The sequence below is a fragment of the Ranitomeya variabilis genome, chromosome 4, assembly GCF_051348905.1.
Source record: "Ranitomeya variabilis isolate aRanVar5 chromosome 4, aRanVar5.hap1, whole genome shotgun sequence".
In the NCBI taxonomy this organism is placed as follows: Eukaryota; Metazoa; Chordata; class Amphibia; order Anura; family Dendrobatidae; genus Ranitomeya; species Ranitomeya variabilis.
Window position 1 is genome coordinate 385,619,520 of NC_135235.1, and position 15,504 is coordinate 385,635,023.

At 40.5% G+C, this 15,504-nt stretch overlaps 1 protein-coding gene across 2 annotated transcripts in view; it reads right to left on the bottom strand.

Moving 5' to 3' along the window:
- Positions 1-423: 423 nt before the first annotated feature.
- Positions 424-15,504, bottom strand: part of SSH3 (slingshot protein phosphatase 3) — a 154,048-nt gene continuing 138,967 nt past the window's right edge. For both annotated transcript variants that reach the window (XM_077250850.1, XM_077250849.1), the window contains exons 11-14: positions 14,255-14,401; positions 4,389-4,589; positions 1,806-2,253; positions 424-827 (exon numbers count right to left, since the gene is read on the bottom strand). In XM_077250850.1, coding sequence (XP_077106965.1) covers positions 564-827; positions 1,806-2,253; positions 4,389-4,589; positions 14,255-14,401 — 1,060 coding nt within the window. In that variant the 3' untranslated portion in view covers positions 424-563. The remainder of the gene's footprint in view (positions 828-1,805; positions 2,254-4,388; positions 4,590-14,254; positions 14,402-15,504) is intronic.

The following is a 15,504-nucleotide window of genomic DNA, read 5'->3' on the forward strand; positions in this document are numbered from 1 at the left end:
AACTGCTTTAGAAACTTTTTTTCACTTCTTATTTCCATACATGCTCTGTCATAATTTTGCTGCCTTCAGTGTGAACCTACCAGTGCACATTCCAATAAGAACAAGTTAAATCACTGCATGAACAGGTGTGTCCAAGCTTTTGACTGGTACTGTACATATAAAGCTATCCGTATGCATCTATGAGAGAAGATGCATTTATGACTTACGTTTTGGTTTAGAATTTGTTATCCCATAAAAGTCTATAGATCATTCAAAGTAGTCTTGTGGCAAAAAGGTTACTCCAGAGCCAAGAATGGTAGCAAGGGCCATCACTGGATAAGTGGAGTCTAAAAGCGATATAAACTTGTATTGATATTAAGAAGCATGTGGTCTTCAATGACAAGAGCTCATAGAGATGCTGTCCTTGAGCCGGTATCATTTTAAAGCTACAGTTTTATCCATTGTGGTAACACTTTGCATTTACAAAAAAAATTAGGCAAAACATAAAAATAATCATTGTATAAAAATAATCTCCCTAGTTATATACTGTCCACATCTTCAGGTTCAAAGGCAAAGATCTGGATTTATTTAAGTTCTTCTGGTGTCTCCCCCACGTTACTCTGCCGAGTGATCCTGGCTTTGCGGGTAAGGGATTCTGCCTCCTGCAGGCGTTTGCTGACAAGTGCGGCCCCTTGAAGCTCGGATACAGACTGAGACTTAATAGCATGCCCTGTCCGGGGTGACTCAGATTGTGGAGCTCCAGGCTTCTTTTTGCGTCTGGATCGCCGACGGGCAGATGATGATGTACTATGGGAGGCTGGGGAAGAAGGACCGCTACTTCCAAATACCTGTAAAAATATACAATTTTAGAAAAATTCAGTATTGGGATATACGTTTTTGTGCATTTTATACCACGCCAGCATACATGAAGATAGATATTCCTACATTTTTTCGGCTCAACATCTTGTGCTGGTTTTGTATAGTTTATAGTGAATCTGTCAGCAAAACTCAGCCGTGTAAAGGATGCATAGATGAAATAAGGGTCTCTGCTTCTACATTATGGTGCTAAAACCTGCTGACAGATTCCCTTTAATAGTGAACACAACTAGGTTATTCTGATACAGAGTTTAGAACCATCCCCTTGGTAAAGGCCCAAAAAATCAGCACTGGATAAAAATATCCATATCTCTGGAAATATATGATTAGTTAGGGGAACAGCGGGAAGAATATAAAAGCTCTAATGCATGCACAGGAAGGTCCTGATGAAGAGGACTGTCAGGGTCTGGTACAACCTACTGTTTGCAGATCACACCCGACACTGAACATTTACTTCGCTAGGTCGCCTGGTGCAGGAACGATTCGCAGGGATGAAGAAGACAGCAAGTTTCTGAAAACTATGCAGATTGTGCCAAAGACTGACAGTCTTCTTCATAAGGACTTTCCACCGCTCTAGTGAATAACAGTACTTGCACTAGATCTCAGGTAGCAGAGGCAAGTCACTGAAAGAAGAGTGACCTGTCCATCACTCACAGGCAAGCAGGTGGGGGAATAGGGAAGAGAGGTAGCACAACTGTAAGTGACGTGCCCGCCCACTGCACTTAAAGGTCATTTGCATAACAATTCAACAATAAAATTTCTCCAAAATGTAAATTCGGGTATCTGAAATAAACGTATGCATGTAAACAGCCTTACAGTGCCGTTATGTAGGTGGCATTAGTTTGGAGAATAAAAACCTGATGACAGCTCTGATATACAGTGTACTATCAGAGTGACAGAATAGTCTGAGATGTAAGTGCTGGAAAGCGCCAAATTCCATGTATACGTGCCTCATCAAGAGATGGGTTCTCCTCCAGCAATCCAGAACTCTTTTGGCTTGGATCTGTTGAGGTCAATTCACCTTCCTTGACTCCTGCGTCTTGGTGCTCTGCTTTACATAAAGGCTCTTCCTGGTGTATAAAGCTTCCCTCTCCCACTAATAAACTCTCATCCACAGAAGATACACTGTCAAACTGATCTGACACACTTTCCCGACTCTCAGAGACAGTGTTCAGCTTCTCCAGGTGTCTACCATCTTCACACGTGGTATGTTCCTCTGGTGCCGTTTCTGATGCCTCCATCTCACTGATGGATCTCATGAGGGCTCGCAAGTTCATCTTCCTCGGTCTATTAATAAGGGATGTCTCAGAAGACCCAGACTGGGCTTTTGGAAGACTTGGTAGTTGTGGAGATGCTGTTGTGGAGTTCAGATGCCACAGATAACTATGTCTTTGCTTACTACCGGAAAAAAACATGATATAGAGAATTAAATCAAAGAATATTCATTATGACTGTTAAAGGTGTTGTCCCACGAACAACTGTAGATTTTAATCAGTAGATCGTAGAATATTAAACAGTTCTTCAGTTAGACAAAGAAGTAGCTGGAAGAGTCCTTGCCTGTGGTACCAGTATAATGTATTCACTTCTGCTTCCTCCACTTGCCAGAAGCTGTGTAGTATGATCTACAGCACCTCTACAAGGTCAGACACCGCCACTACACATTTTATATTAACCCCTTAATGACAGCCAATACGTCTTTTAACTGACCTGAGATATAAGAGAATAGCATCCCCCATACAGGTGACAATCCAGCAGCTGTCGGTTGTGCACTGTAGCTGACAACTTGCTGCATCAGCTTCGATCAGTGTTTGCACCATTCAAATCTGTTTAACCCCTTAGATGCTGCTGTAAATAGTGACTACATCATTATATATGGTTAACAGAGTTTGGGGGCTTCCTCTTTATCCCCATCGGTGCCCTCAGATCATGATTTTGTGGTCCTGATGTTTGCAGTGGCAATTCATGACCAAATAGCGGCCTTAGAGTCTGATGGCTGTAGTAATCTGTTCAGAAGTTAGAGACATTTAGGTGGTAAAAATGCACATTTTCATTTCTGTCATACCACTTTGCATTAATTCCTGTAAAGCACCTGAAGGGTTAAAAAACTACCTGACAGCAGTTTTCAATATGTCAGGGGGTACTGTTTTTAAAATGGCATCATGTTTGGGGGTTTCCCAATATACGGGACCCCTAAAGTCACTTCAAACCTGGATAAGTCCCTAAAAAAATAAATTTAGTTAATTTCCTTGAAAAAATGAAAAATTGCAGCTACATTTTTAAACCTAAAATGCTAACAAAATAAAATAACATTTTACAAATGGTGCTGATGTAAAGCCGACATGTGGGAAATGTTATTTATTAATGGTTTGCTGTGGTATGACCATCTGGATTAAAGGGATAATCATTCAAATTTTGAAAATTGCTAATTTTTTTACATTTTTCTCAAATTTTTTTATATTTTTTATAAATAAACACACAAAACATATTGACCTAAATTCACCATTATCATAAAGTATAATGTGTCACGAAAAAACATTCTCAAAATCACTGGGATTTGTTGAAGCATTGCAGCGTTATTACCACATAAAGTGACACTGGTCAGATTTCAGAAATTTGGCTCTGTCACTAAGGGGTTAAGATTATCTCAGCTTGGCAACATTTTATTAAACACTTCCAGTTGCGGAAGTCTTAATATTCCATGATCTATTGTTTGAGATGTTACCTCCCTGCTCCCCTCCCTTAACCATGACCTTTGTATAGGCTCATTAAATGCTTCAATACAAAAGATAGGGTTGGACTCTGATTATTATGGCTATGTTTATGTGTTGTTTCATGAAACAACAGGAAGTAGGAGTCTAAAAAAAAGCCCCATACTGAAAAAAAAATATTCTTAATAAAGATAGGGATATAAAAAGAATGATACAAAAAAAAGTAAAAAAAAAAAAAAAGATTTAAACAAATTTTCATATGATAGTTATCCTTTAGTGCCAAGCTAAGTGACTGGCGGTACAACAAAGAATGCACCAGGTATATGGTACAATTACAGTTTTCAGTTCGGTTATCTGTTGTAAATGTACAAATTTGCAACCAAGTATTGGTCAGGTGCACTTAGAGAGGGGCAGTACATTGCTGAATATCTCTTTATGCCTCCAAAGTACTGCATGAAATAAAAAAAAACAAACACACAAGCTTTTAATATTTAGAAAAGACACGTGTTTGGCCCATGCTGCAGGGTCACTATGTGCAGGGCCGGGGAGTCAGATGAGGCAGCACTCCAGCCTGACCCCAATGAGGGGAAAGGTGGAGTATTGTAATTAGGGGCGAAAAGGTGCACCAAGCTCTTGGCCATGAGGGTGCACTGAAGCTCCCTCGTTTACATATGTAGTAAAATGGGTTTTTTTCAATAAAACATATTTAATCAAATCTACAGTACAAGTACAATCGCCCTGATTCATCAAAGTGTTTTCACCAGAAATTTGGCAACTTTTCTTGGCCAATTTTCTAGCGAAACTTATCTGATGTACAATACTCGCCTTGCTCCTAGGATGCCCTGGTATGTCTGAAGCTGACGCAGAAATCCCGCATTTGGTTGCACAATGCTTCTTCTCTCCTTAACGTGCTTTAAAGCTTCTTCGAAGGTCCACTCGTACTCCTTCATGGCATAAGCTATAACTGTGGAGGCTGATCGAGAGACGCCCATCTTACAGTGAACAAGGACACAGGTGCCTTTTCGCCTGTGGCAACAAAAGAAACAGATAGTGTTAGATACTGCAGGGACCAGCAGTGGGAGCTGGCATAACTGAAATATATTAAAGAAAACGCACACTACCGCAAGTCACTACCAAACGGGTCTGTTGGTAAATCAGACAAACAATACGCACAGGTGCCCTCACAGACTTTCACTTCTCAGGCTCAGTATCAGTATAAACTCCAAGGCAGCCATCTGTCCCTAATGGATGCGGAATGTCATCATATGGCTGCAAGTTTATACTATATATATGGTTCTTATTTTTAATTAGATATGTAATGCATGTTTTTCTGTTTCTTTTAGATAACCAGCTCTGCCTATTGGCGATTCCCTCTCTTAATTCCTGGTTATGAGATGGGTTATGCTACAAACTTAAGAGAGGCCTGTCCAAACGTCTTATATGGAATTTGTCAGAATCATTCCTCTCCCCTCCCAAACTATCTACATACGCATGTAGCCGTTTGAAAGACAAATCCAGCAACACCTTTACATAATTAGTCAGTTCCTTAGTATATGATGAATGGACTCCAGCTCTATTCCTTACCCAGCAGTGCCTCATTCTGCTTGGCTGATAGCCTCCATGATGTGTGACTTCAGACCAAAGAGCTATCAGTCAAGCATCAGGAGGTGGGGATAGAGCTGGAGTGACAGAGGCTTCAGATGTATTATAGTCCTTCAGCCTCATTTGCATATCGATTTAAACACGGCTTTCTCAGTAACAAGGAACAGGCCAGACATGTAATGGTATTGCTGGACTTATCTTTGACAAAGCTACCGTAGATGTGCATATAAATAGTGTGAGTGTTGAAATCCTGCCGACAGGTTCTCTATAGGACGGCCCTACCAATCATGTTACATAATGTGTATGGGGCCGCCCCCAACTCTCTCCGACAGGTGATGTTAGAGGAGAGAGAACCGAGCTTGTTGAGTTTTAACACCTGTTGCTTTTATTCCCAGAGAAATTAAGCCTTCGCAAGAGGTTTATTTCAGTTGCTTATTCCATGCTATCTACGGCATTTAGCAAATAACAAAATCTACTATTCATGCAAAATTATGGGATAAATTATGAGGGTAATGACAGTGAACATCACAAAAATGAGAAAAAAAAATAAAAAAAAAGCACCAGCACAGCAAGAACAAGGTCAAACCCTGTGGATGAGAACTGATCCTAGGACAGGCAGGCGTCAGTGTCAGGAAAGCAGGATGCAGGAAGGGTGGACAGGAATATTGCAGAAGGTAGCCATGGCTTCCCAGATAGGAAGCATGCTAGATATAGCCATTTACACTACAGCAGTGATGGGAATGTCCAATGAGAACTGAGAAAGTGAAGAACACAAAGAGCAACCTGAGATTACTGGGTGCCATCATAATAAAACATTACCAAGCGCCAACAAAATTCAATCTATCAAGTTACATCCTACAAAGATTTTGTGCACAGTCCAGTCAGTGAATGGAGAGAGATATATATATATCTATATATATAATTGTCTAAGGGTTTCTCCGTCTGTCTGTCTGTCTGTCTGTCCTGGAAATCCCGCGTCTCTGATTGGTCGAGGCCGCCAGGCCTCGACCAATCAGAGACGGGCACAGCATGGCGACGATGATGTCATAATGGAAATCCAGCGTCTCTGATTGGTCGAGGCCGCCAGGCCTCGACCAATCAGCGACGGGCACAGTATCGACGTAGATGTCATAATGGTTGCCATGGCGACGATGATGTCATAAAGGTTGCCTCGACCAATCAGCAACGGGCTCAGTCTGCCGCGAATTCTGGAATCATCATTGTCAATATACTACGGGGACATGCATATTCTAGAATACCCGATGCATTAGAATCGGGCCACAGTCTAGTATATATATATATATATATATATATATATATATATATATATATATATATATATATATCGGGCGCATCCAGGGTTCTGACAACTGCTGCCAAACGCATGCATTCATAGGAAGCAATGTCAGACATCGAATGAGAGTGAGGTGGCAGCAACTGAAATGTGATACTTTTTACATTTGGGAAAGTCTTGCCAATTAATAACATTCAGGCACACAAAGAATAATAATGGGGGAATTTGCCATCTCTACAGCAATTTTCTAGCAAGAACACATTAGATATTTTTTGCACAATCTACGGTCCTGCCCAACAGGGGTTAGTGGCCAAACAGTGACTTAAAATCATTTACAGCAGAAGTGACAACAGATCATGAAATGCAAAAAAAATCTATATTGGCAAAATAAAAAAAATACATGTAGCACAAAAACGGAATTGCACAATAGGTCATTCTCTGATGATACATTCATTTTTAAAAAGGTGCACGGCACCGGAAGTGAGTACAAGTGTTGTATATGGGGGCAAACATGCTTATTGAGAAAGAGTAGTGGACAACTTCTTAAACGGGAATTTCTTACTAAAGACAAAAAAAAAATGTTTTTCGGTGGTGTTAAAAGTCTGACTGTGGGAATCCCACTGCTATGATCCCACTTCCCTATTCTACCTTATCTCACTGCTTAACAGAGCTGAAAGTGAAGAGTGGGTGTAACGGGGTCTACCGAGCTGGGGTACCTTTTTCAGTACCACCCCGTGTTTCAAGAGGTCCACTCTGCTTTGGCTGGAGTCTGAATGAAGGACGCTGGCTGGAATTCCTTGATTACATGGGCGCATATAAAAGATCACTGCTGCTCAACGTATTTCCAGTCTGACCACCCTTTATTCCCAGGACACCCAATATATATCACACAGATACAGAGGGCAGGCCAATTGAAAAGCGGCAGGCCAGACATACATTACAATAGCCGCAGGGGGCCGGAGCCTGCCAATATTTACTGTGGGAATTACAAAGGTGTGGGAGGTCAGAAGGGGGATATCTTGTCCCCTCTGCCCAGGGGCGCAGCCTGTGGGCTGGTGCATTAGGGACATGCCTCTCACATGGAAACTATTATACATACAGTATAACTGCAAGACATATTCTGGGTGCTGAGGAGTTCCGTAACACGTAACAGTGGGGAATCAGTAAGACCCCCATGATCAGGTGTTTATCATCTATACTTTGGATAGGTGATGGATATCTTTTGTAAAAAAAAAACAAAACCCTATGAGCTGAAGAGCAATAGGATAATAAGTGGCTGATTAAACATTCTTTTTTTTGCTTTTTCTGTTTCATCTGTAGATCTTTGAGCATGACTGTAAATGTTTGTATCACTCATAGAAGAGACCTGAGCAGTCTCGAAAGCTTGCAATTTGTTACCATCTTTCCAGTTAGCCATTAAAAGGTATCAACCACTGAGGACTCTCAATTAGAAAAATATTTAGATATACTAGCTAACATGGCGCCAAGATATATATCTTTCCTGTACCATAGAATAGTCATGTACACCACAGGTTGACATCTCCTGCCTACAGCCAGATTCTTATTGGAATGTCAGTCAGCAGTTCTAGCCCAGAAGGGGTTGTCCAGTGTCACTAAACATGCATTTAGAGATGAGCGGCGCTGCGGGTCAGTAAATCGCTGAAATCTGTCAATCGTGCACAAGACCTGGCAGATGAAAGTGCACAACGTCAGACAACCATTACAAAGGGATTTTCTCCCTTGAACCTTTTAAAGACAGCGCCTTTTTCGTTTTTTTGCCTTTAAATCTTTTGCCTCCTTTTCTTCAAAGTGCCATAACTTTTCATGTTTCCATCTCCATAGGGCTTGTAAGATTTAGTTTTGAATGTCACCATTCATTTTACCATACAATGTACTGATAAATTAAAAAAGAATTTCAAGTGTGGTGAAAATAATGAAAACAGAGCACTTCTGTCATTGTTTTTTGGGTTTTGATTTTTCGGCGTTAATTGTGCTGTAAAAATGACCGGACAACATGATTCTGCAGGTCAGTACAATTACGGCGATACCCAACATGCGTAGATTTTTGCTATTTCAGCAACGTCAACAAATTCTAAATCTTGTATAACAAACTGGGTTTGTGTTGACCTTTTTTGAGACCCGTAATGTCTTTATCTTTTCCATCAATAGAGCTATATTTTTTGCACACAAAGCAGTAGATTTCATTGTTATCAGTTTGTAGTACATGATCACTTAATCAAAAATGCAATTTTGGCGGTGCGTTCATTTTTTTTTCTTTACAATTTTTTTTGTTGAAAGATTGTACTTTTATGGAAGTGGTGATAGCAAATGATAATTAAAAATAAGTTCTTAAAAAAAAAAAGTAAAAAGGTGATTTGAAGATTTTAATTTTTATGGTTTTTTTTATATATTTTTTAAAACCTTTTTTCTACTTTTTGCTTTTGGACCCCTAGTGAACTTGATCCTGCAGTCATTCCGTTGCTTGTCTATATATGAACTATAGTATATTATATAGGCTGTAGGTTCAATCACAGTCTCCTATGAAGCGCTTTAACGGGATAACAGCAAAGATCAAAGATTGCTCTGGCCACTGCTGTTAGAGGCAGATGCTGGCTGTGTAAAACAGTTAACACCTGCCTTGAGCTTAGGACATGCCATACACCTGCTCTATGATGTAATAGTATGTCTAGAGGCGAGAATGGATGAAGCTCTTTTAGTGCATCCACCGCTGGCCAAGTAATGAGTACAGAGAGTGATCAGTGCAGCCAATCACTAAGCTCAGTGGCTTTGTGTAGACCATATTGGCATGACTCTTGAACCTAGGATTGGCTTGGCTGCAGGACTCGTGTGCTGTAGTCGAGACTTCACAGCTGCAACCGTGTTATCAAAAAACTGAGGGCAACAGCAGACAGACATTGATAGCGAGACACTGGATAAGTAAAGCGGATTTTCTTATTTGTACCCAACGCAAGCCTAAGTCCAAAAGAAAAAAAATCAACCAACAACATTCAAGTTGACCATAGGAATTAGACAAAATTAGTTTGAACCCACAGATTTCAGAAGAATCTGATGATCTAATGTTATGGGGATATCAAGACTCACCCCTGTCAAAAAAAAAAGAAGACCTGTTGACATACGTGCAGTCATTTTATAAATATGTAAAGAAAAAAGCTAGTAAATGACATGACCAGGATTAGGCTATGTGCACACGTTGCAGAATTGCAGCGGAAATTTCCACGGCAATTCTGCAACTCCCTGATGCGGGAAATACGCATACAGAATTGGCATGCATATTCCCGCTAAACACTAGCGTTTTGCAAGTGTAATTAGCTTGCAGAATGCAACGTTTTCCAAGCCATCTGTAGCATCGCTTGGAAAACTGATTGACAAGTGTGACCAACTTTTTACTATTGATGCTGCCTATGCAGCATCAATAGTAAAAAGATATAATGTTAAAAATAATAACAAAAATAAAAAATCGTGATATTCTCACCTTCCGGCGGCCCCCGCAGCCTTCCCGATCCTCGCGATGCTCCCGGCAACTCCCGTTCCCCGTAATGCCTTGCGGCATCATGCGAGACCGCTACGTCATCACAGGTCATTGTCGCAAGGCATTACTGGGAACGGGAGCATCGCGAGGAGTTGGAAGGCTGCGGGGGCCGCCAGAACGCGAGAATATCACGATTTTTTATTTTAATTCTTTTTTTTTTTTTTTTTTACAGGTATATGGTTCCCAGGGCCTGGAGGAGAGTCTCCTCTCCTCCACCCTGGGTACCAACCGCACATGATCCGCTTACTTCACGCATGGTGGGCATAGCCCCATGCGGGAATTTAGCAGATCAATGCACTCCTATGTGTGCGGAATCGCCACGATTCCGCACAAAGAATGAGCATGCTGTTTTTTTTCCAGAATGTGATTCCGCTGCGGAAAAAAAACGCAGCATGTGCACAAAAAATGCAGAATGCATTAAAAATGGTGGGATGCTATTCTAAGCGTTTTTTAGCGTTTTTTCGGCGGAAAACGAACGAAAAAATTCTAAAAAAAAGGCATTCAAAAAGAGCCTGAAGACCCACCTCTTCCGACAAGCCTACAACCTGCAGTAACCACCGATCGACCAAACCGCTGCATGACCAGCTCTATCCTCGCCTACTGTATTCTCACCCATCCCTTGTAGATTGTGAGCCTTCGCGGGCAGGGTCCTCTCTCCTCCTGTATTCTCACCCATCCCTTGTAGATTGTGAGCCCTTGCGGGCAGGGTCCTCTCTCCTCCTGTACCAGTTATGACTTGTATTGTTTAAGATTATTGTACTTCCTTTTATTATGTATACCCCTCCTCACATGTAAAGCGCCATGGAATAAATGGCGCTATAACAATAAATAATAATAAATAATAATAAAAATCCTGAACGTGTGCACATAGCCTTAAAGGCATCCCTGCACAACCACTGGCAACAATGACATCCTCCAACGGTTACTTGAAGCCATCTGTGATGCCCTTTCATCTGTCTGATGGTAGTTACTTGCACTTGAATATTTGCAGGGTTCCTTTTCCCAGTAGCAGTTTTCATATCTCACAGGATTTTTAGCTGGACTGAGATCAGTACTTCTTGCTGGCCAGTTTAAAACTATCCATTTTTACTGCTGAACCATTCTTATGTACTTTTGGATGTGTGCTTTGGGTCATCCTATTGTATGGCCCGTCTTTTGTTTGACTCACTTATTCATTGCTTCTGTAAAACGTTCTGCGCCTCCAGGATTCTCCATCGTGTTTTGCTGTGGATAGGAATTACTTTTCTTTAGGCTTCGATTTATCATATATCTTGGTTTTATTTGTCCTTAGAACACATTCCCAATGTGGTTCATCTATGCAACTCTTGACAAAAAGTTCTGCCATTCTGTTTTTATGCCTTTTTTTAAAGCAGTGAGGCCATCCCTTGCCTTTTCCCATACAGCTCTGCTTTGTTCAGTGTGCAACATATGATACGAGTTGAGACCATCACTCTAGCTCCCTTAGCTTATGGCCACCACCCTTAGCAGTGCAACACCCTCCAGTTTTACAAGTTGATTTGCGCTTCTCTGAGACTTACCGGTAATCTCCCTGGGCCTTTTTTAAGGCCCAGGTGGACACATCACTTTGTGTGAGTGTTAAGACCGTACTGTGTTTAGATGCTGCTTGTTCAGATGCTGTTGTGAATAGCCAGCTTCTTCAGTTGCTTCTAGCACCACAGACTTCTGTGATTAACAACCATGGCTCCACAAGAATAACTTGTTAACCCATTGTTTGCAGCAAGCAATATCAACTGACATCTAGAAACTAATCAATCTTTTCCCGCAGAGCAATGGGAGAATGCATTGGAATAATCCCATTTCTCCCAATCTTCCATGCTCCTCCATGAATCCTATTTTAAAGTCTTGGCCGGGTGGTACTTCGCTCCCATTAGGCTAGTTCATTTTAATTGTAACCGCTCTTCTCTTTGCTGGAGAAATTGCAGACAACCGGGCACTTTATGCTATACATTTTAGAGCTGTCCTAAAATCAAGAGGCAGATTTCTTCACTGATCTCAAAACTGTTTAATACATTTACTTCAATCACTCCACAAATGGCTCTCCTTTCTATTGGTCTAGGAAATGTTGAACCTACTCACAGACAACTCTTAATCCACATTTTTCTTGTAGTCAAAAACTCAATTGCTTTCCTTTAGAATGAAACTTTTCCTCCCAAACTGTGAGATATCATCGAAAAGATATCTTTTCATTGCTCCTTAGAGCTCAGACTTGTGTTATCAACAATTATCTTACAAAACACCATAAAAAATGGGATCGCTGGACCTCAAACTTCCCCTAATTCTTGTTATATATACCATAGTCGAATTTATAACTGTATCCATTCTTCCTCCCCCACATTTTTGGTATTTTGTGAGTGATAGAAATATAACTCTTTTTAATCATTTGTTTAATTGTTTTTTTTTTTGCTGTTACCATAGTTAGAGTTATTGTTATATTGTCTATTTAATCTATATAGTCCAATGTTATTTCCTTTGTACCTTACTATGGTGCATATTAAGTTCTCCACATTTTCCTCCTCCTTTCACCTTCCCTCCCCCTTCTTTATGGATGATGAATCCTTCATCACCCATTCCCTTATATCCCCTCCCCTCTCCACCTATGTTACATTTTAAAATCTTAGTAAAAACTTTGAAAAACATTTAGAGACTAATCAATACACATCAGTTATCTTTGCAAACTCCTGTGATTGATGCAAACCATCAGAGCTGCAAGTTAACCCATCACTAGCTCTCTGCAAGTTAACCCATCACTAGCTCTCTGCAAGTTAACCTACCACTAGCTCTCTGCAAGTTAACCTACCACTAGCTCTCTGCAAGTTAACCCATCACTAGCTCTCTGAAAGTTAACCCATCACTAGCTCTCTGAAAGTTAACCTACCACTAGCTCTCTGCAAGTTAACCTACCACTAGCTCTCTGCAAGTTAACCCATCACTAGCTCTCTGAAAGTTAACCCATCACTAGCTCTCTGCAAGTTAACCTACCACTAGCTCTCTGCAAGTTAACCATTGTTTGCGAAGAGCATCACAAACTATTATTGGAAACTGTTCGCATTAAGCTATTTTTGCCACCTACATCTGTGCGCTGCTTTAATCTGTCTTTATCCTCTTTATCTGCCCTCGTGGTTCTGTGGCTTCCAGTGTGTATTGCTCGCTGTTTGTCTTCCGTCCAGCATAACAGTTGTCCAGGTCCTACAGATACTACTGTCCCATGTGCTTTCCAGCCTGCTGTGCCAACACTTTGGGTCCATGTGTCCCCCCTGAGCTGTAGCTTCATGAATCTACCTCACTAGATGGGCTTCACAGTAGGATCAGGCGAGTCTAATTTCTAATCAATTACAGGTTAGTACGACTTTGTCCTCTGTATTAAACTGAACAAAGACCGCCATGAATAATGTCCTGGCATTCTTTTTAATTTTGTTACCTATTTTCCTGCCAAGTTATTTGACAGAAAAAAAAAACACAGACTTTATATATGACAAATGTATACTTTTTTTTTTTTTTACCAAGGCTATGAAAGGGGTATTCAAAGATACATGTTATTGCAATCTAGCTTTCTTGACACAACATAAATATATGTTTTCTTTGGTTTTAACTAAAGGGTTATTCCCATCTTTAGAAGTTATCACCTATCCAGGAGTATAATTTGCTGATCGGAGGGGGTCTGAGTGCTAGGATCTTTATTAATGATGAGTGAGCTTGCTCGTTACTAGAGTTTCTCCGAGTATGCTCTGGTGGTCTCCGAGTATTTGTGAGGGCTCGGAGATTTAGTTTGTGTCGATGCAGCTGCATGATTTGCGGCTACTAGACAGCTTGAATACATGTGGGGATTGCCTGTTTGTTAGGCAATCCCCACGTGTATTCAAGCTGTCTAGCAGCCGCAAATCATGCAGCTGCGTTGACAAACTAAATCTGCGAGCAAGCCGAAATACTCGGAGATCACCCGAGCTTGCTCAGAGAAACTCGAGTAACGAGCATACTCGCTCATCACTAATCTTTACCAATCACAAGAACAGTGATCTAATATATGTCCAATGTTATTTATCACTTATTCAATGGATAGATGAAAACATCTAAAGATGGGAATAATCCTTACAGTTTGTCAACAGCAATAATGATCAGTGTTGCAACTACTTGTCATCTGCAGATGTATGGCAGGTATATTGGGTATACTTTGGTTACGCTACAGGAATCAATTGGCCTTGGATTGTACCTACAGCTTAATCCTACCTGGCACTGGAGATGAAACTGTGCGTCTCCTTCCAATATTGCAGCAGGTTTGTGCTCTCTTCATCCAAGACACGAATGTTTAAATAACTAAATGTCTCAGGAAAGAAGTTATCAATTTCACGGGTGACATTTAGTATGTGTGAGACCCTGAGGAGAAAAAATAAAAAGATAAAAAATGGTATCTTGTGCTAACACACTATCAGTTACAATGTTTTTAAAAAGTATTTGCCCCTCCCTCAAAACTATTTTTGCAGCATTCTAGATTGGTCACATTAACCTATTTTTTGGTTTTGTGATGCATCTGACAGTTCAATCTTTCACTCAACTACAACAAGTACTAGATCGCAGTACATAGTCCTATATCCCATAAAAATAACTGATTTGGCTGGTCCAAACAGCTCATGGGAATATTTGAGCACACAAGATGAAGGGCACAGTTAGACTTCATTGCTCATGAAAATGTAATAAAGGAGGAGGTGGCATGATATCAAAACCCTGACCATTAAAGCATTATTGCTTCTCTATGATAAATATATACATATTGGCATGACAGTACAAACCATTGGAGCCCTTAGGGCATTGGTAACGGTGACTCAGCAAAAAAACCAAAAAACACATCTCTTAGTCTCTGCAGGGTCCCTAGGATTCAGGCTAGCTAGCATACTGAATAATATGCTCCCGATCGTATTTAAATGCTTCAGATCTTCCAACTAATTTTAATATAATAGAAAGACAACAGGAGTAAATATAATGGAGTTTTTTATAGGATTAATCCATTTATTGAAGAAAAAAAATGTATTCAAGCCCTACATCACCCATGTGAAAAACATAATTGACACCTGAAACCAAATAACTTATTGCACCATTCTCAGCTCTAACTGCAATTAGACATTTGCAATAACTTGCAATGAGTCTTACACACAGTACCGGTAAAAAGTTTTGACACACCTGACCATGAAGTAAAGCCACAAAGGTGGAAACAAGTATTAAAAAAATGCATATGAAAAACCAGAGTGTGTGTTAAATCATAGTTTACAGCTTTACACCCCCTTGGCATGGTCTCAAGTAGCTTCATCAAGTAGTCAACCAGAATGGCTTCAAATGAATAGGTATACCTCGTCAAGAATTCATTTTTTAATGTCGCTGGCCTTCAGAAGGTGTTTGTGACTAATAGGTGTATTTCACAGAGGTCATGTTTGTACATAGTCCCACACAATGCTGGGCCCTATTCAACAGCTGTTCAAAGCCAG